Raw genomic sequence first — 23,540 nt, forward strand, 5'->3', positions numbered from 1 at the left:
ACCCGAGCTCATACCACGGAACAGCACGTAGCAGGGGACATAATTACTAGTGACGCACCAAAGACACATGAGAAGTGAAGGTTTGTCCAGCTTTGTGTGATAAACGTGGTTCTTGAGTTTTGAACAATGTGAGGGAAGGTGATCAGGGCTCTATACTGTGCAGATCTGAGTTGCCGCAGGTGTTTTTGGCAGTGTGGACCTCAGTCTCTGCCAGAACCACTACTTCTGTGAGACCGGCCACATGGTGCCCACTGTCGGCCTGCTTGAAACACCACTGCAGTGGAGTCAATGCTGTACTAACAAGCTGAGCTGTTGTTTAAATGTGTTTTTCACATTTTTTTTTTTAAATTCAAGACCTCTAATAACAATATACTATGCAGAAACTGATGTGAATACTAATTTATACCTAAATTTGTGTTTTTCTCATTGATTATGCAGTTGTGTGAGCATGTATTTGCTCTGTTATGCTGCAAATAAGCTATCAGCATGGGGACTGAAAGCAGATCAAATCTCCATTCCAACCTCTAATAAACACACCGATGGGCAGGATCTCTTCCTCTTTTCTGCGGCTCTAAAATTTGAATGAATAAACATGGATATTTCAAACTTGATTCCTGGTTTCCAATTAAAACAATGTGTTCTGTGCCAGCTCCAATTTTCATACGAGATACCAAGCGTTGCATATCATTATAAAGTGTAATTTTGGTACCTGTAAAGAATTTGTGAGGGGATATTGTTGTTTACAACATTTGTTAAAAAACAACACTGAAGCAATATAAAAATCAATTGTTTACATCCACTTGAACCACCACACTACGTATATATCAGTATAGAGCTTCACATGTTTCATTTCCCGAAGGGTCCCATGCTATTTGGAAACAGTCACAGGGATTGTATTAAAAATGACTTAGTCCAAAGCTCAGGAGTCTGTAAACATCATCTATTTGAGCGCTCCATAGAATGGAGGGGGCAAAAAAAAAAGAAGCTATTTTCCACATGGGATATTCTGAATGCAGTGGATTGCCAAATAGGCTAAATTAAATCTGAGAGGTTGCCTCTGGACATGAGTCATTTTTTTTTCTAATACCGTCTATCATAACTCAGCAATGACACAGCCATCTATACATTTCAAAAGGAATGATGAACCAATAATTACGATTATTAAAATACTTTCTGCTAAAGACACAACCCCAGCTCAAATGTCAGTCTATTCTTCACGTAAAGCTGTTGTATGGTTTCTTGGAAGATACTTGGAAGACTTACACCACTTAAGTCATTTGGTCCAGTATTTCTGTAAAGCCTAATATGTAATTAAAATCTCATTGATTTGAAATGGAACAGTATTTAGAACCTTGAGACAACACATACATTCATACACACACACACACATATATATATATATATATACTGTATATGTGTGTTTTTGGTTGAGTATCATGATACATCAGGCTTTATAGCTCATATAGTATGATATAGGAGAATATGGCGCTCATATAGGAGAAAGATGCAGAGGCCCAATCTAAGCAAATTATGCAATTTGGTGTAATTGCTATATTTATTTGGCCAAAAAGTAAGAAATTATGTAATATAAATCATTGAGATATTGCATTATATGTAAGAGGTCTAGCAGACTACTTACATAAAATGCATATACATATCAGTGGTCTTAATAAGATGATATTTAAATGCTTAGCTTAATGATACAAGTGCTGTAGATTTTGTTGTAGGGGTCAAACATATAATGCAATGCAATACAATACAATGATGAGTGAGTGTTAACGTTCCTCAAAAGCCTGATGTTTCATATTGGTACTCATGCTTTAACATGATTTTTCAAAAAAAATATGTATAGATAATGAATTAAACCTAGAAATGTGTGCATTAAATATAATACAGTGCACTTTAATGAGGGTTAATGCTGCTTGTATGGTGCTTTTGTACTTTTTATTTTTACTGTACATGTCTTCACTGTTACTTTTGCTCAATTTAGAATCTATTAACACCCATGCTGAATGAAAGTATTATTTTTTTATAAAAAACAATAATAACAAAAACAAAAACAAACAAAAAAATTCAGTTTGAGCTACAGGAAGACTTTTTTGGAATGCTAATGGACTTTATCGGCTTTAACGAGCCGAAGAGGGCACACGTCACTCCTCTCCTCACGAAATTGCACTGGTTGCCAGTTGCCACTAGCATCAAATTCAAGTCACTGACTTTTACAGAACAACCACTGGTTCTGCTCCTTCCTACCTAAACTCATTATTTCAGACTTACGAGCCATCCAGAAACTTGCACTCTGCATGTGAACGCCGTCTTGTGGTGCCATCTCAGAGGCACACAATCTCTTTCTCGGACCTTTACCTTGACTGTTCCCTGCTGGTGGAATGATCTGCCTAACTCAACCAGAGCTGCTGAGTCCGTAGCCATTTTCAAGAAACGGCTGAGGACGCATCTTTTTTTGCAACACTTGATCCAGTAATACTAACACTTTATCTTCTATTCTATATCTATTATCTTTATAAAAAATAATAATAAAAAAAATGAAAATATATATATATATATATATATATATATATATATATATATATATATATATATATATATATATATATATATATATATATATATATATATATATATATATATATATATATATACACACACACACACACACACACGTTCTCATTTGTAAGTCGCTTTGGATAAAAGCGTCTGCTAAATGAATAAATGTAAATGTAAATTATCTCACTGTGCACTATTCTGAAATGTTCTGCACACCCTGGAAAGACTGTGCTAAATGAATACTTATTAAAGCGAGAGTGCAGATTTTCATCACTACTATAATTGGAGAAATAAAAATAGTTGCTTCATTCCAATATCACTAATAATATAAAAGTTATTCTTACCGTTACATCACCGGCTGGAGTGCCCATGATATCCATCAGAAGGCACTCCCGTCGACTCCTTTCCTATCATGAACTTCATTTCCCATAAACTATTGCCTGTGTTCATTATGGTGTGATGCTTGCCTATATACTGACAAGCCCTGTGTTTTCACTCTCACTTGGCAAAGTCTTGTTTGTGTTTATACTGCATTTCTGAGTGCATTCTCTGGCTTCACGTATTATGGTTCTGATCTTGGATTTCCCTGTTTGCCTGTGTTTCAGACTCTATTTCAGAGCAGTTCATAACACTTACATTTACTTCATAAAAATCAGTAGAAAAGGTCTGCCACAGCAAAAAGACATGTGAACTAAAAGGCCTTTTACTTGCTAGTGTTTTCAGGTCATCATGTTGATAATTTAGAGGCCTTAGAAATGTGTGTATCAAATACGATACAGTACGCTTTATAGGGTTAATGATTCTTGTATAGTGCTTTTGTAACATTTTGTCTCATCAGGGGTGAGTAAATAATACCTGAATTTTATTATTGGGTGAACTGTCCCTTTAAGACAGTCCTGTGGCCATGATGACAGATTCATTTAAGTGTGGATGATTCAAGGAGATTGAAAAAAAACTCACATTTAGTCACTCAAAGTGAACAATGGAAGCAAATACACTTCACAGGCTGACCTGACATCCACAAGTATCCCTCTCCAGATATATTATAAAACATGAGCCTGCATCTCAAGGCCACTTTAGGCTCCAGAGAGACTGTATAAATATCTGTAGCCCAGGTTTCTTTAGTGTCCAGCCAACACATGCTCACATGAGCCATGATTAGACTGTCCAGACTGCTACTCAGTGGGCAGACGCTGAAACACTGACATTTACTAAGTGTAGTTATTTGTAACTCATTAAATGGCAAGAATCCTTTCATCAGCAGGTCAACATGCTTCCAGTGATCTCTCATTTGCATAGAACATTAAAAGAATAATTCATACTTATTTCCATATATTAAGAGACAACAAGGGAATCTCAAACAAACACAGAAGCCCAAGAGGCTGTGAAAGTGCAAAACAGACCTGCTTTTATAGGGTCCAGGGGTGCGTTCTCCGAAACTACCTTAACGCTACGTCGTTCTTAAGTTGTACCTTAAGAAGTAACTTATCGTTAATACGTGGTTTCCGAAACCTTCTTAGTTAAGTATACCTTCTGTAAGTCATACGTTCGTAAGGTTGGTCTGGAGCGCTCTTAGCTATACCTTATCGCTGCTGACGGTTCATACCGCTAGTGGCCACCACTACGCAAAAAGCTTTTTAACATCGCAGTTTAATTACACATAGACAATTGTATATGAACATTTAATATAAAATCTGATTTAGTATTAAAATTACATTTTTACTTTACTTTAAAATTTTACACATAAAATACTTAAGTTGTTATAGCCTACACCCAGTGTATGGAAGTGTTTTCATAAAGTTTCCATACACTAATGGTTGTTAGCTTTTTTAATTACTATCCTAAGGCACATCAGCTGGCGAAGCATTTAACAGAAAAGGCTTAGGAGTCTATATAAAGAAAGATGAGTTTACACTTTATAGCTATGGCAGCGAGACAGCGAGTACTTGTTTTAAATCAAAGACGGCGCCGTCCGCGGAGCCAGTTAGTGTATGTCAACTATACATGGCTGGTGGATAATCAGCATACGTTGTGGAGAACATTAACACACTTATGGCCGTAAGGGTTTGGGATTGCACACTTGCTAAATTATAAACACATACTCATATTTATTTCTGCATGTACATATTTCAATGAGCCCCGATAAATGCAGTTTGTACTATTTCTAAAACGCTTCTTTATAAAGAACATTTTTTCTCAATACTTTACCTATACCGCTGTGAAGGAAAGAGTGCACAATCGATCATCGAGGCATCAATATCAACCTATTCAGCGCCTCCACCATGGACAGCGCCTGCTAAGGTCGAACCTAAGAAGGTTTACCTTAAGCAACATCCTAAGGTATAGTTCGGAGAACACACGTAGGAAAGGTATACCTGTAGTTAAGGTGTACCTTTTGAGTCTTCGTAGCGCGCTAAGAGACAACGTTATCGGAGAACGCAGCCCAGGTTTAAAACCAGATCAACCCTGGCTATAACAAGATCTACATACTGTTTTTATGACTGTCTCAGCCAAATTAATTGCCTACTAAATAAAGGTTTCTTAATATTTTAATTCAATCAATATTGAATCAAGGACCCCTTTCATAATCCCAAACTATTTACAGGCCCCATAAAAGTCACAGTTACCATGAAATTTGATTTAAAAAAAAAATACAGTAAAAATGTTGTTTGAATACTTCAAACAACATTTGAAGTGGATCAAAAAAGTTCATTAAAGTTGTCCTAAGACAATAACGGGTATTGTTCAAAATCCATGTATAACTTTGAGGAAAGATTTTGATCCACTTCAAATGTTGACTACTGTATTTTAAAATGTAATTTATTTCTGTGTTGGCAAAGCTGAATTTTCAGCATCATTACCTCATCTCCAGTGTCACATGATCCTTCAGAAATCATTCTAATAAGCTGATTTGGTGCTCATTCAACATTTCTTATTATTATCAATGTTGAAAACATGCTTAATATTTGTGAGGAAACAATAATATAAATATTTTTCATAATACAAGTTCAAAAGAACAGCATTTATTTTAAATATAAATCATGTGTAACAGTATACTGTAAATGTCTTCAGTGTCATTTTTGCTAAATTTAATTCACCCGTGGCGAATTAAAGCATTAATTTCTTGAAAAACAAAACAAAAAAAACAACTGTTGGAGATACAGGGATGCTTTTTGGAATGCTAACGGGCAAAATGAATGGCAAAATACTTCAAGCTGGACTGTTCATCATCTCACTGTGCACTATTCTGGAATGTTCTGCACACCGTGAAAAGACTGTGCAAAATGACTACTTATTAAAGCAAGATTGCAAAATTTCAAAGCCATTGGTTGAACCAACAATGCTGTGCTCAAACAAACAACAAAGCAATACTGTTCAGAGATGGTATCACCTTTTGGGATATCAGCCTATAAATGGATTATAATCATCTCTGAATATATGATCAATAATGAATATTTGAATCAAAACATAGGAGAAACGATTGTAGCATTAAAAACAAACCTTTAAATGAATAGTTTACCAAAAAACAACAACAATTATTTCATTATTCTGACCCGTCATTTCTAACATGTACAAGTCCCTTTCTTCCGTGGAATACACAAAACAATATATGAAGTCTAATTTTTGTTTGTTGTGTGTGTGTGTGTGTGTGTGTGTGTGTGTGTGTGTGTGTGTGTGTGTGTGTGTGTGTGTGTGTGTGTGTGTGTGTGTGTGTAAATGAAACAACAGCAGTTGAATCGTACAGTTTTGGAATGATGTAAATGATGACAATTTTCATATTTGGTCTTTTTAATTATTATAGTGCATGCAATATATTCATCAGCAATCATATCCTCCAATATCGTTTTAGCTGCAATAATCTTGATTCAAGCACAAAACAATCCATTTTAAGGATGCATCTATATGCATCTTTTCCAGCAAATTATCCAGACATAGGCAACTTTGTTTTTTACAGCCAAAGGCTTTTGCCGACAGCTCTGCTAGCTGTAGGGCTTCACTTCAGGGTTATTTAATGCTGTCACTCAAGCTGTTTACTGCTATTAACATCTCATCCTGCAGGGTTTAAATGAGATCGCTCCGTACCTAGACTCCTGACAGCAGAACAGCACTTTGTATTCAGCAGGATATAAGATGACCAAGATACTTCCATTGTTGTCCTTGATAATGCAATCCGCATACATGGATATCGCACATGCGTTTACAACTCTATACACAAGCTTTGACAGAGACATTTTCCAAACATCACAAAACATGCTGACACCCTAATTGCACCATGCTATTTCTGACACGACTCGTTCGCATCTTGTCCTGCCACTAAAAGGACGTACTCTGGCAGGTGCCAAGAATCATTTAGTTGATTTAAAAGGGTGATGATGTGCACATTATGCTGTTTGTTTATTTGTTTACAGCCAAACATAGCTGAGGCCGCTATCCAAGTTTGCCCTCAGGCTCAGCAGTGCAAAATAACAAATGGGAGTCAAGCACATGGTTAGAAGGTCATGCTAATGAAAAAAAGCTTGATTGAGTAAAACTAATCGTGCAAACTGAAGTGTGTTCTCATTGTCTATCCACTTTGACCACGCTATTAACGGTCTATCGATTAATGTGCCGTACATATGAAGTGAGCGATTCTGACAAAGTACAAATGGTGTTAAGCTAGCCATATTTCTGTTGAGTAATTACCTGTCGTGAATAGATAACAGGTTTGGCAACAATAATTCATGAAGCACTTCCTGAGTCCTGCCAGAGAGAGAAAAAACTGGGGGCATAATGTATCACCATCTACATTTTTACAACACCATCAGCCACTTCAGAGACTTAAAAATAACACCAGGCTGTATACAGTAGATGCATATCCAAATTCCGCCATAAGGACACAGATTCCAGAGCATTAATCACAGACAGAGCTAAACAGACGTTGTGCTTTGTCTTTTCAGTTGAGCAGACCACAGAAACTGTCCAGAGATAACCTCCCATGTTCCAACAGAAATAGTCCTGCTATAATTGTAACTCAGGTGGAGACCTCGTTTCCATTTTACAATCGCTAAGTCACAATAGGTTAGATGAAGTGACTTAAAGCTTTCGGGCAAAGTCACATTCAACAGAACGAAATGATGGAGCCTTCGTTTTGGATACAAGGTGTCATTTTATAGTACACTTTTCTGTTACATGGACACCCAAAAATCATTTTGCAGAACACAAAATAAGAACAGCATTGTCCATTAAAAAGAAAGTCAAAGAATATCATACAGGTTTGGAATGACACAAAGTTGAGTAAAGACAATCATTTATGGGTGATCCCTTTAATATGTAGAAAACAAAACAGTTAGTTGCAAATATTTGCCAGAACACTGTTTTTCTGTCACGCTATGTGGATCAAATATGAAAAAACAAAACAAAACAAAACATGAATTATGAAAAATGATGAATTATGGTTATGAGTCCTTGATTCCATTTGTTTGGATTTGAATTTTGCCTTAGCTCTGTGGGTGTATTTTTTTTTTATTTTTTTTTTATATTATTTCTATTGTTTGTGAGCAAAGTGTTTAAGAAAAAAAAAAACTTAAACTTTCAGAAATAAAACCGTGGGAGTACAAGGTAATTTTTTAGTAAATGAAAGGGAGTACTTTCCTCAAAAGTGGACCTGTTAAAAAATCTTTGTCTTGGAAAAAAGATCACTGGAGCCACCACGATGGATGCAGCTCTGTTGAATTTTTTTTTTTTTTACTTTGTCTTTCCATCATGATATAATAAAAATAATAAAAAGTATATACACATACACATTGTTTTTAAATATTAAATGTTTTATATTTTAACTGCCCCTTTAAATTAGATCAGATTACATGAGTTGACTGCTTTCTTATGCTGGAATGACACAAATGTACATGTGCGCCATGTTTTAATTTATTCTGCAGAAAGCCTGATATACAACGCATCACACTTTCTGACTGTTCAACAAATTGAGAGTCTGAGGTGGAGTGACATGAAGGTACATTTCAACAGGAGAAGCTTAAAAAAACAAACAAGTTGGTTTATAATACATTCTAAAGGAGGCCCATTACAAATGTGCCTCCATACACTGTCAGCCACTGCCTCAGCATCCAGACGGTATACATGGCTTTTCCATTTAGTCAATTAAAAAACACCAGCCTGGTGGGGGAGAGTTGTTCAGGAGCAAACCTGACGGAGTTGTGGGAGGAGATATGCCAAATCCAGTGTGGATTCCAGCTCCTCTTCTCTAATTTGTATTCAAACTTCAGGAAAGCTGGCAGAGTGAAAACAAATCCATTAGCTACATGCCTATGGGCGGCATCCATGAGTCCTTGAACCCATATCGCCATGTGTTTGCGAATGTTTGTGTGTCACCGCCAGGCAACAGCTGCCCCTGTGAAAGATGCAATGGGACTGACTCCAAAAATACGTCTGCCTCACACATATTAATTTCAAGCGTCGGCCGCGGAAGGTTGACACGCTCCCTTTGAGAGACAAAATCTGGACTTTGTTGAGCTGTGATGTGATGCGGTGGGAACTTTTGGGGTCGAGACTTGGCAGAGATTAGGCAGGGTCTGATGTTTTGTGTTTCGCATTATGCATCGAGTGCATGCATGCGAGCAGACTCGAGGGAAACAAAAAAACTAAGCTAAAGCGCTCATGCATATAATACATTCCCAACGCACATAAGCTAAAATCAAGGACTGATGTACTCTCTATATGTTTTGCATTATATATGCCTGCATATGTCTTGGGGGTTGAAAAGTAACAAAGAGCTTTGAATAAGGTGTATTTTCAATAACTTGCGTCACCACAGTGGGAGAGGGGAATAGGATTTTTCCAGCTCATCATCTATTTCAATCAGCAACTCTCTTGGGAGGTGATGTTCTTCCTCCATCAGGAGAGGCCAACATGAGGAGAGAAGCCCAGTCTGTGAAGATGGCCTGCAGGGAGATGGGGGTGTACAAAGGGAGCTGCTACGAGGTGAAAGCATCTAACCACAACAGGGGAGAGCTAAGAAGATGGTCTATATGGAGCAGAAGTGAGTTTACCCAAAAACAAAGTGAAAACAGCAATGCTGATCTTGTCAACAAAGTTACTGGCAAAACTGACTTTATTTTCAATAATAACCAATGCTATTTTTAGGCCACTTATTCAAATTTGAATTACCATTATTATTATTATTATTATTATTATAATAAAACAGCAACACAAGGTTTTATTCGGTTTGAATAAAACCATTTTTACAGCATTTATTAATTTAGGCTAACTAACTAACTGACTAACTAACTGACTGACTGACTGACTGACTGACTGACTGAATGAATAACTGACTGACTGACTAACTAACTAACTAACTTCCTAATTCATATTTATGACAATTTCAGTCACAGTATGGAGCCCTCAGTAAATCACATTTCCATTACTGAATTGGCTAATTATGCTTTTGAGTGGCAACTAAGATTCTTTGTCTATAAAAATAAAAGCCTAGTTTTAGCTTGCATGCATGCAGTGATGGCCTAAAGTTCAAATTTCAATGAAGGCTACAATATGTGTGAAACAGTCCCCTGTAATATTTCGCAACAAACTCAAGTACCCTTCCTGCATAGCAGCAGCTGTAATTTTCTAAAACATCCATTATCCAGACAACTCAGGGTTACAAAATAATGAAACGATCCCATTCAAAAGCCCTATCTGATAAAGTCCAAATGCACATTATTGGTCACATGTCTTTACCATGCAGGGCATCATTTGCTGAGCAACAACCAGTCCTCTGCAGGAGTGCATTGTTCCAGGCTCTAATAAACAGCTCTTGGTTCATGCAGGGAAAATAAGAGCAGATTATTGCACACTCAATTCTAATGTAATCTACGCAATAGCACAGCATGGGAGAGCAAACACAGTGTGTCATTCCTTTGGCTCCTCTATACTTAAAGTGAGAAGTCAAGTGAACACTTTGAATGCATGGCATAAAATGACATGGGGGCCACGACCAGAAAAGTGCTGCGTTGTTCTGACATCTGCGAGCACTTCGGGGCCTGCTGGCCCATTTATACATGCTTGTGTGAGAGCATAGTGTTTGCTCATTAAGCTGTTGTGCTTGTTGAGGGGATGATTTCTGTACTTTGTCATGAGAATCTGAACACTCTTAACTTTCATGTATGTTAGATGGGCATTCAGGTTTAAAGGAACACACCGACTTTTTGGGACTTAAGCTTATTCACCGTATCCCCTGGAGTTAGATAATAAGTCCATACATACCCTTTTCATCTCCGTGCGTGCCGTAACTCTGTCTGACACACCCACCGCTAGCCTAGCTTAGCACAAAGACTGGAGTTAAATGGATCCAGCTAGCATACTGCTCCCAATAAGTGACAAAAGAACGCCAACATTTTCCTATTTACATGTTGTGATTTGTATAGTCACAGCGTGTACAAATAACAAGGTCACATGAGACACAGCCATCTTCTAACTGTACACATACTGGGAACTATATTCTCAGAAGGCGAAGCACTGCTACGTCTGCGGAGGGATTTACTCCATCTCTGAGCGAACTCTCTGCTCCTCACCACGGGGCTTCTCAGGTGCTGCGAGCAAATCACTGTACGTGACTATACAAATGACAAATAGGAAAACGTTGGCATTATTTTGTCACTTATTGGGAGTAGTATGCTAGAGTATCTAACTCTGGGGGATACGGTGAATAAGCTAAAGTCCCAAAAAGTTGGCATGTTCCTTTAAACAAAACTCATAAAATAGAGCCCAAATAGAGCCCATTACTTAACTTTGATTGCTTGTAAGTGATGCTCTCTGCATAATGTCTGCAGTTTACGGTCCACTGGACAAAATGCGGTCATGGCATAAAATGTACAGATGCGCCCTTATACTGCTCAATAATTATAACCTATGCGCACATTTTAGCTGTTTTCAATTACTAATTAGTTATAATGCATGAAAAAACTGAAACACACATTTATTTGGTTTGCAAACCTGGAATAAAAGAGTTAAAGTAGAGGAAGCATGTTCAGGGTAATAAAAAAATCCCCTTCAGGATAATTATAAACCTTGAGCCTCTTTGGGGTTATTTTACATCAGTTGACTCTTGGCTTACATTATCCTTTCCATAGAAACCCAGCATGTAATTCTCTATAGTGCTGTAATTGGGGGTTAATGAATCATTTTCTAATTAAAACCGAAAGATGGGTTGACATCACTTTATATACCCATACTGCCAGGTGGATAACGGCTACTGAACGTTCCCCAGGTTCATTCTGCCATTGATGGTCTCAGATGATCAAAGGTCAATTAACACCTCTGGCCTCCAAATGCAAAGCAGGTTTACATAGTTTCCTAACCATATGTGAAGGGTTTATATTTGTCTGTTTACATGAATGCAAAACTGTGACACAAGGGCAGCCAATCCCAATACAATTTGTGTGCAATTTACAATTTTGTGGAGCTGGATTTTGGTCCAATGAAACAGCACTGTAGGGGGTGCTACAACATGTAGCTGTCAAATTTAGCTTGCCCGGGTAGTTTAAAAAATATCGGATTTATATGTAACAGATGGTAAGAAACGATGTTAATATGGTCCTACACTTTACATCCAAAAAACTGCTTAAGATTGATTTTTTTTATGATGATAATTTCTCAAAATAAATTATAATAACTAAAATTTTAATCTTGAATTTAAACATCACACTATTATAATGTACAGTACACTGTAAAACAATATATTGTTGGTTTAACTTAAAGTAACCTGGTTGCATTAACATTTTAAGTTCATTGAAATAAAAAATAAAAGTTAATACAATTAAGGAGATTGGTTTAATCAACAGAAACTCAAAACCATACAAATGACATAAGTTGATTTTACAAAATAAAAAAATGCCGTGATAAATCATGAAAATATGTTTTTTACAGTGTATGAAAAATGTATGCTCATTTTGAGATTTGCTAAAGATTACATTTAACAGTGGAATCTGTTAAGTCCTTGTGTTGTGTGCAGGGCTTGACATTAACTTTTTTGCTCACTAGCCAATGTGGCTAGTGGTTTTCCAAAGTTACTAGCCACACAGCATTTTTACTAGCCACATTTTTGTTGTTGAGAAATTACCTGATAAAAGTTGACTATGGTGTGCTAAAATTTACTTGAACTAGATTTACAACCTTTTTAAATGTAAAACCACTGTACACACCTAAATCAAGACTACATAAATATATAACAATACAGGTCATTATCATTAGCTCTGATAAGGTTGTGTGTGAAGCTCCTTTTTTAAAATAAAACCGTGTATTATGTATTATATGTCGCCACATTGCTCCACCGGCATACGACATAACTCCAGCAGGGCAGCTAGCTGTCTCCTCGATTCTTTGTTGTCGGTCACTAGCGACAATACTCATTAGGGCTGTCAAAATTGCTCAAAAATGACCTTCGAATATTCCCTCTAAAAAAAAAACCACATAGCTTATATTCGAACTATTCGAACATCTGGTTGCGCATTACGTCAATAACAGGACAAATTAATAAAAAGAGACATAACTACTTGTATAGGTAGTTTATTTAAGTTTAAACATATTTGACAACGTATTACCTACACGAAAACAAGTAAATCAACTAATGGCCAAGACCGCAGACCTCACTCACTCTCGCTCGCAGGCACTCTTTCTCTCTCTCGCCCTCTCGCCCTCATGCTGCGTTCACACCAAACGAGAATAGAGCGTCTGACGCGAGTGTAAAGACGCGTTTACGTGCGTCTGGAGGTCTTGCGGCGCGAATGAGGTGTCACGCTCTCTGCCCATAACAGTTTAAATGAACAACAACAATAAGCAAATGTTGAGTGCTGATCAAGAGTTTTGTGCAAGCAATTTAAGGTTGCGGCTCTTATATAGTGATTGAAACAAATATTATTAACATTAATTGAAGTTTTACAGTATATAGAACCGACATTGAACACTCCGAGCGAGCTGTGCTGTGGTAAACATGGAACTTTTCCTTGACATGAAACGGTAAATAATCAAACCAGTGGAAGCCTGCAGTGCATGAAACTGCTGTATCTAACCTACCTTATTCATGCAATATCTATTCAGTCAGTACAGTAGCCTACACTTTAGTAATGTTTCTGTTTAACGTTAAAGCTTCTTCCTCGCAAAGCAGACGGCCGCGCGTCTGCTACCGCGGGCGTTTTTCCACAATCGAATATTAATTTTCACCTTCGAAATTCTGTTTTTTAAAACTATTCGAATATATATTCGAATTTAGAATATTTGTTGACAGCCCTATGGGAGTTGTAGTTTCGTAGTGTCACACTTATTTCAGATGACTTTTGAAAAGACTACAATTATTCAACCCGCCAAAGTGGCTAGTTGGAGTGACTGTGTTACCCGCCACGAGCAAAATCCACCCGCATTTGGCGGGTTGGCGGGTGTTAATGTCAAGCCCTGGTTGTGTGTGCGTGTTTTCTTTGTTTCTCTCCCCGCTTTTCTTGTTTACTTTCACTTTCTTAGGTACCGGTGATTGGTCCAGTAGTTTGTCAGTCTTCATCAGCCGCCGACGTCATCCATCCTATCTAGCGCCAATGGGAAAGAGAGAAACAGATAAAAGAGCATGCCAGATCTCTCTCTTGACACGCTTTTTGTCGATGTCTGCTATTTGCCCAAATTATCCTGCTGTTTATTGTTGTAAACCCTTTTGTTTGTGTTGCTTGACTTGAGTGTATGTTTAAAGCCATTCTTGTATGCGTTTCTTCCCCTTTGTATGTAACATAGTTTGTACAGTGTTCACACTGTATGTTACTAGGCCTGGAAGAGGCGGAAAGGTAAGAATGTCACATGACAGACTGCACTGATTTGTGTTAGTACATTAGGTTGGGGTGAGTGCCACCCCATGTACTTCTGGTTTTGGAGTAGTCAGTGAAGATCAGTTAGGGCATCACGGACGCTGAAGAATTTTTCTTTTCTTTCTTAAATTTTCTTAGTTAGGTTTAGAGGTTATTTAAAAGTTAGACTTTGTTTGGTTTTATTGTTTTCTTTTCTTTGGCGCAGCTCGTGTCCCCTCTTCCTCCTTGTAGTATTGTTAATCCAACAAAATAATGTAAATAACCACTGTACATATATTTAGAATCTTTGTGGGTGTTTTTGCTTCACTGTTACCTATATAACCTTTTTGCACTGAATAAATGTATCCGCTTATTGCACGGTATTTATCTGGACTTGTGGTTCTTTGTACAGCACACCAATCATATGTATTTCTTTTTAAATATCAATTTTAAATGTTAGACCCCGGTACCCCAGATTATCTCGGGGGTCCTTACAATATCTAAACATAAAAATAAGAAATTAGCATTTTTAAACAACTAAATATCCACTACTGACTAATACAGATAAATGAGGAAAAAATATAGGCTAACCATATTCATTCACTTTAAGTGACCATAAAGACCCTTTTTACACCTGGAATTAAGATGCGTTTTGGTTGATCGAGTCACAAGTAAACAAGGGAGACACATTCCCGTTAACACCCTTTGTTTTAATCTGTCTTTTTTGTCCACTTTCAACCACATCTGTCCTGATTTCTTCGAGGGGAGGGTCTACAGTATATGGCGGTCAGATCTTTCAATCTAATGGATGAAATAAGCTTGACAGTTTACATATGAACGTGAAAGGAGATGATGGAAAAACAAATAGAGAGCAGCAGTTTTCGTTTCCACTCTGATAGCAGCATGACCACGCTGAACACTGAGTGCATGTCAGAAATCAGGAATGGTGAGAGAACATTGTGTAAATCACGTATGGCTGGCATGCTTCCCATTTTGTTTATGGATTAGGTCAGCAGACGGAGAGTAGGAGGTCTTTTGTGGTTGTTTGAACGCATTTGAACACATTAGCATCTACACTATGAAATCAATCTGTTTACAATGTCAATGTCGTCCACTTGTGATTGGATTGACAAAAACGCTTCGCAATACCAGGTGTAAACAGTGTCTATATGACGGTATAGATAAAAATATGGAAATTAGCATGTTTAAACAATTAAATATCCAATGTCGGCCGAAACAAATAATGTAAAAAATAATTAAAATAAATAAATAAAACGTATTTAAAATAGGATAACAACATATTCAGTCACTTTATATTCTAGAATGCTTTCTTATTTTATTCCTTTTTTCATTAAATCTTTGTTTCTGGCAAACAACTACTGCAGAAACTAATCTACTAGCCAATAATCAAGGGATAATAAAATTATTGCTGAAGTCTGCAACATAATCCATTCTCTACAAAAACATCAACTACTTGCAAAGTGAAGACATATTGACTGTCTATTCAGAGGTGCGAGGACCCTCATGATGTGACCTCAGGGTCGCAGCTGATGATTATACCTCTCAGTTCTCCTCATGCTTTCTCTCTCAGCAACACAAAAGCCAAATGTTCTATGTGGAGAGAGGTGACAGGGCAAAGTGTAGCAAAAACACAAATTATTAAAGCTCACCTCTTCACTATTTCAGAGGCTTCGATCTGACAAGACACCAAGTATGGTTCTCTAAAGACCTCCAACTTGAAAGGAGACAAGGACAGACCACAAAATATTTAGTTTGGAAATCCTTCGAGAAGTTGATGGTTGTGAATTCTCCACTACGATTATCAGTCCTTTTTTTGTGTTCTCCCTCAGACAGATTTAATAATTCATCCGTTTTACAAAACCATCTGTCTTTCTTTTCAATGAGACTCCTGCTAAGCTGTTTGGCAAAACAACTACCAAAATGATCCATTCACCATCAAAGAACTAATGGCAGCAGGTCAGACATCATGTCTAAAATGATACTTTATTTCATAATGATTTTATAATGAAAAAGAAGTACAAAACAACAAGTAGGATCCAGCCAGAAAGCCCGGACGGCCTTACAAGGAAATGGGGATTGAAGCACATGGATTTAGAATAATGAGTTTTGCTCAGAAGACAGATGAAGACAGAAGACTAAAACTCCACGTTATCCTTGCGTACAATCAGCTGCGTGGAGATGGATATGATGAATGCAACTTTCTCAAAAGCAATAACTTGGCCTTTTGGCACAGACATGCTTCCACGGTCTCAGGACAAGGCCTGGGACTCTTAGTCTGGGCCCAAACATAGGATCACTGTGCACACACAAACAAAAACTCTCATAAACGCTCTACGGCTATCCATCAACCTTCCCCACCTGCACTGCATCTGCTCCCGCATCAGACGCAGTCTCCAAACTCCTTCATGTTTGTGCTGAAGCAAGGTATCATTAATCCCTCCATTTATAAAAGCTGCACGGCTATATATGCACACTGCTTGATTAAAGTTGGGCGCCGTAATTGAAGTGAATACCCGTTTATGGGATAAAGCAGTAACTGCTCCCCAAGCACCCCATGGCTCATCTTTCTCTTTGCCTCCAGCTCTCTCGTTTTCTCTTTTTTGGGTGTGTATATACATATAGGGCCCTCCTTCTTATGAAGGATGTCCTCTCAATTACCTCCTTGCACTTTTCAAAGGTTAAAACAAAATATTCGCACGCTTGCGTGATGTGAACACAAAGTCGACATATACTGTAGATGTTTCGGGCAACGTGGTCTAAGCAGGTTTAGTGCTGTGAATATTTTACAGTCTTTACTAAACTGAACTGAAAAGCAAAATCAGTTGGTAATTGCAATTTCTTTTCTACAGACATGTTTGCTAACAGGAGGGGTAGTGTAACCTAGTTCCGCTGGTTAAAGATCTTTATTGGTAACCAAAAGATTTGAATTAGCATGGGATGATCCTAGAGTACTAATTACATTTGTGCCCTAGGGGGAATTCACTAAGAATGAGTTGCGCACTCACTGATAGTGTTGTTTGTTTTTATGCTCTGTCCGTGATGTTTTAATGCCCGCTTCACTAAAGGAATTATGTAAATCAGATCACTGTGCAAACACACCCAGAAATTTTGCGTGAACACAACAGGCACTCCACAATCTCCATTTTGCAGACCAGAGTGCTAGATTACAAAAGAAGCCACCACAATTGAGCATACTATGCTAAACCTGTAAATCACTGTTCCCAAAATACAAGTGTGCTCATTCTTCTCCATCATTCATCACTCGATGAATTGCTGCTCCGTGATTAAGAGAAAACATTAGCAAACTTCTTTATTAAATAAAACTAACTTTACTGACTGCTCAACGGCACCTTAGTCATTTCCTGCATGTATTGAGAATTGAGCCTGCAATCTTCGGGTTACCAGTCTGACTGTCATGATTCCTGTCCTGTGTTTCCCTTGTCTGGTCTGCACTTTTGTTATTTCCTGTTTTGTGCCATGTTTTGTAGTCCTTTGTAGTCTTTCTTGTTTATTAGTCTCCCCAGGTGTTTCTTATTAACCACGCCCCCTTGTTACTTAGTTAAGCTTGTTTGTCTCTGTGTATTTATAGCCCTTGTGTTTCACTGGTTACCTTGTCAGTTGTTGTACATGTATGGGTGCTTCTAGTTTGGTCCTTCTCATGGTTTTGTTTCTTTGTCCTTCGTGTTCTTTATTATTTGTACTACGTGTTTCTTCATTAAAACCCTGCTAATAGATCCTCGCTTCCGCATGCTTTCTCCGGCACACAACACTGACTCTCTAACCATTAGGCCATGTCTGCCCCAAAACATGCATCTATATAATATTATATAGATACATATTAATATTATATTATATCTATATACAATCTATATTTTGGACTGTATGTAGCCAGTAATACATGAATTTTGTAATATGTAACCTAAAGCAAACTTTAGTAACCCTTTTAGGGCCCTTTCACACCTACCTTGTTTGGTCTGGATTTTCGGACTTTTCAGTTTGATCCGAATCAAAATTACAGGTGTGAAACCTCCCCCGGACCATGGTCCGGACAAACAGACGAAATTTGGTCAGACGAAAAGAGGTAGTCTTGGTCCGGATCAAACTGAGCAAAGGTTTGGTTCGTTTCTAGTGTGAAAGCATTTTCTGTATATGGTTCAGACTTTCAGACCATTTACAGGAAGTTCCAGTGGTTCTCGCAGGATTGTAGTCTTCTCCTCCTTTCCTGCCGGCGATGATAAAATGTTTGCACAGCGAGGATGTTCATTTGGCGAATTTGAACTAGCCTCAAGTATAGTTGGTGCTGCAGGTCGTAATGCCGTAATAATAACAGTATAGTGGCAACGATATCTGTTCATTCATTCTTGTCAAAGTTACCCGCCAAATTGACTACATGTTGACGTCAGATGCATGTCTGTTTACAAACCAATCAATGTCAAGATGCAGCCCACATAGATGATGACGACAGGATGCAAGTTCTTTAGTGCGCTCACATAACTGCAATGTGAAACCAAACCAAAATTTACCGAATGTATAAAATGCATCAAAACATGAACTTTGGTTCGGACCTTGGTGCGGACTTTCAAGTGTGAAAACGCCCTTAGTTTACATTGTCTTCTCTTCAATTACTCTTGGTTCATTAAATTAACTTCATGTCAGTTAAAAGGTGGTAGTGGACAAAATAAATTAATTAGGCTTAATTCAGATGAGCTTTTTTCAACTTTAAGCCTTTACAGCCAGAGGGACTGCTTTTACTGAATATAGCATTTAATTGAACTAATTACTTGCTCAGCGGACTTGCTTCACAGGTTTGTCTTAGGTCATCTCCTCTGGTATTACATGCTACTTTAAGTGCTGCAGTTTAGCACAACGTATAGCCTCAAGAAAGGAATTGTATGCATCAATTTCAAATAAATAAGTGGCTAGAAGTATAGACGAGTAAATGCTGACATTGGTGGCCTGCGTCGACAAATGCAGTTGGAGATATGTGGACCAGACTTATTATGAAATGAGCGAGTACAAACATCATCATTATAATGAGATGAGGACATCTCTGTTTGTCGATGATAAGACAATCGATGGCCCCACAGCCGCGAATGACAGGACAAACATAAGCAGTGAGAGAACAGGGCACATTTTCAACACTGACTAACAAACTACTAAAACAAGCAAGTAGTAACACTACTTGAAAGCAAACATATTTGTGTATATTTCCTATTGATCATGGACTAATTCTTCAAATTATGTTTAAATTATTAATTATTATTGATTCTTAAGGCTAAAGTATAGTTTGTTTTTCATAGTATAGGGTTTGCAAATGTAACCCATCCGGTTCTACTTGCACTGTTCCGAGTGGGCGTTTTCGGCATGGGAGGCGGGCTCGCTAACATGGATGTTAAACACCACAGCCTCTAGCATCAGTCTCTATGCATCTCTTGAGGCCAGAGAAGTGAGGTTTACCAGCACAGCTTTTACTAGCTGGCCTCCGTTACACTCATCCTCCTAAACCTCACTCCCATCCGGGTCACCGCACCAATGTAACCCCTCCGGATGTACTCGCACTACACCGAGCGGGATTCCAACCAGCGTTTCCAGCATGGTAGCCGTTACACGTACAGTGCATGTGATGCCACTTTCATCATCAGCGTATTAGTGTTCACTTTCACGCTTTCAGTCTCATTTCGTACATTCAAATTCAGCCTTCAATTTGACTTAAATACTCACATAAACCATTCCTAAAGTTGAAGTTCATGGTAGAGTCACCCTAAACTTCTGAATCACCCCCAATAATTTGAAGTCTAGGCTTAAAAAGCAAATTATTGAATTTCTAGGCAAAAATTAATTAAAATGGACATTCTCATTTATGACGTCCTTTAGCAAATTAAAATACCATCTGCGCAAGGCTTCCTACTAATGAACTTTTTTTCACTTATTTTCATTCTCTTGCTCGTCATGTTTTTTTCTTCTTCTCTCCTTTACCCATTGAACTTGCCACACTAATAGGTTATGAATAATTCTGTTTCAGTTAAGATGGCAATTAGCCACAATGCTAGAGGCTATCCTCCTTCCCCTGTAGAGGTGTAGGGATTTACGTGTGTCAGCTAGACAAGGCACACACACTTTCTTTTGGTTCCTAAGTAATTACAAGCTAAATTCTTCAAAACATCTCATATTGATAAAGAGCAGTCCATTAACATTAATGCTATCCATCGACATGGTTTCCGACTGGCAGTGTAATTCATTCATACGGGGTTGTGTTCTCCAGCTGAAGCGACTGGAAGTGGCGTTCTTTATTCAGAGGCATGTTTATTCACGTCACCCCTTCTGGGGCTTTTCACCGACTTCCAGTCTGTCTTATCAGAGAGTTCAGCAGCTTTCCAGGATAGAACTATCAGCCTAAGGACCACACACTTTCTTATTTGTTCATTTTAACAATGGGCCGAATGATGAGGTTCCTTATTAACGCCAAGCTGCATCTCAGACCGGTGGATGAACGTTGACATACTCAGATAGGCTGGCTGTCATTAGGCCAGTGCTTGGATAATGGCTATAGGGAGAGTGTAGAGTGTACATAAATGTCTGGGGTCCTTGTTTTAGACGGACGCGGAGGTTAAAGCAAGAGATGAAGGGAACATCTTCGAACAATTATAACAATCTCTCTGTCGTGGCTGATTTGGAGACAGAGAGAATTGCTAATGAGCTCTATCTAACCAAGCTAGTAATCAATGCCAAAACAATTAAAATGGTAACACTTTAGTAGATTATCTTGAAATATGAATATAAAAGACATGGTTATTATAGTTACCTAATACTAAATTATAGTTAACTAAAAATAAACATTAAAGGTGCATTGTGTATTTAGGAGGATCTGTTGACATAAATGCAATATCATATCTACATAACTAAGTTTTCAATGGTGTATAAAGACCTTACTTAATGAACCGTTATGTTTTTATTACCTTGGAATGAGCCATTTCTATCTACATACACCGCAGGTCCCCTTACACTGAAATGCTCTGACATGTTTCTACAGAACCCCTAAACGGACAGATGCGTTTCGTCACTATTTTGTTCTTCGTGCAAAGAAACAAGCGAATAAAACACTGACACAATGATGAACAAGTAACAATAATATTTGCAATAACATATTGTTTTACTGAATAATTACGTAAACATAATTTCTTACTTTATCTTTGTAAAGAAACCTCATTGCTTAACTGGCAACTCTCTGCTGTCTCAGACGACGACATCTTTTCCTGTCGGCCACCGTAACTTCGGTTGGTTGCTATTCACAACCTCACCACTAGATGCCGCTAAAAATTACACAGTGCACCTTTAAAAAAGTACTGAAATAAAAAACTAAAACTAATAATTTTTTTTTACATTTTAAAAATTACATATATACATGTTACATATACATATACATGTATATATATATCAAACAGATTTAAAAAAATACAATTAAAATTAAAAATAAAACAAAATAAAATCTGATTCAAAATATTTACAAAAACTATAATAGTATATCAATAATATTAAATATATCACAGATACAAATGTTTTACATTTTAAACTATATAAATGTATGATCTGCAAAGCATTAAATAATGTTCAAATAAGGTTTGTTTGTCTTATTTATGAACATTAGGGAAGCTCTTATAAAGTATTACAAAAAAATAAAATAAGAGATAGGAACATGCGTACAACGATTAGAAGCAAATCAGCTCTCTTTGTAATCTTTGCCTTCTCATCGCCTCAGAGTTTCACAAATGATGCTTTACAGCACAGCATGAATATAAGCAGCGAGTGGGGAAGTTCAAAGTGAAGTGCCATGAATTACACACACACACACACACACACACACACACACACACACACACACACACACACACACACACACACACACACACACACACACACACACACACACACACACACACACACTACTTTACCTCCCATTCAAAGGTCCTTATCACATGGAGACAGTCAGCCGTAATGATCAAATTCTCAAGCTCTAACAGAGAAAATACAGCAGACTTCCAAATAACAAACACAGGATAAAGCACTTCAAAGCCACGGGCGACGAGTTAAAGGACAACGCAAAATATTGTAGGTCAGCCTCTGGGTGCAACACCACCCTTGGGTCAACATTTCTGCCAACCACATAATGCCAAAAGTTGATCTGTGCAAATTATGGTCTACTTAATCCTGAACATACGGTTCCATCCGTGTTTATCCCAATTGAAGATGGCTTCAAATCAGCACACACTGTTCCACACACCCAATGGAGAGAAAATACAGAACAGAACATTTCTGCAGTGCTTTTATACTCACACATGACCGTGAGCAAAACGTTCCCTGATGCCAGGACGACCTTCTCCCGTGTTGCTCGGTCATAGATTCCTACATGGCATTCATAAGGTCCGTTGTCTGAGATCCGGACCTCTGGGAGCCTATGAAAAAAAGATAAAAATGTATTTACTGTAAGACATTTTCAGTGACTCAAAGACTGAATATGATTTGTTTTTTTTTGTGTGTGTGTGTGTGTGTGTGTGTGTGTGTGTGTGTGTGTTTGTGTGTGTGTGTGTGTGTGTGTGTGTGTGTGTGTGTGTGTGTGTGTGCGTGCCAAGCTCCCTTAATAGATCTACTCAGAAAAAAAATATTACACCAATAATTATAAAGAATCAGCAAGTAACTAGAGCTTAGATCGGGCCCAACAAATCAAGCCCGACCCTACCCGAGCCCGAGCACGTTGTGTCCGAGCCCGGCCCGGCCCGACACATTCACTGTAATTATGAGCCCAAGCCCGATTTAAACCCGACCATATGTGGGCCGTTATAACCAGGGGCGGCGCCAGAATATTTTTTAACGCAGGTGCTGCTGTGCTAGATCATTTAAGCTACAGGGGGGAGCTGCGCAGTTATATATATTATATAAATACTATTAATAAATGAGCAAAAATTGCCCACTCAATATTAAATATTCAGTTATTTTAATTATCACAATTAAAGTTTTAATTTTATTAAATTGAACAAACACACAACATTCAGCATTCAATCAAATATTCTTAAAGATTAATAATGTTACTACAACATATTGTTATTTCAACATAATATGTGTGTGAGCAACAAGCAAGATTTGTAA

At 37.8% G+C, this 23,540-nt stretch overlaps 1 protein-coding gene across 3 annotated transcripts in view; it reads right to left on the minus strand.

Moving 5' to 3' along the window:
• The window catches only part of igsf21a (immunoglobin superfamily, member 21a), a 255,742-nt gene that overhangs the window by 48,433 nt on the left and 183,769 nt on the right, over nt 1-23,540 (minus strand). For all 3 annotated transcript variants that reach the window (XM_081357760.1, XM_081357759.1, XM_081357761.1), the window contains exon 4: nt 22,731-22,849. In XM_081357760.1, the coding sequence (XP_081213886.1) occupies nt 22,731-22,849 (119 nt within the window). The remainder of the gene's footprint in view (nt 1-22,730; nt 22,850-23,540) is intronic.

The sequence above is a fragment of the Scardinius erythrophthalmus genome, assembly GCF_964197995.2.
Source record: "Scardinius erythrophthalmus genome assembly, chromosome: 25".
In the NCBI taxonomy this organism is placed as follows: domain Eukaryota; kingdom Metazoa; phylum Chordata; class Actinopteri; order Cypriniformes; family Leuciscidae; genus Scardinius; species Scardinius erythrophthalmus.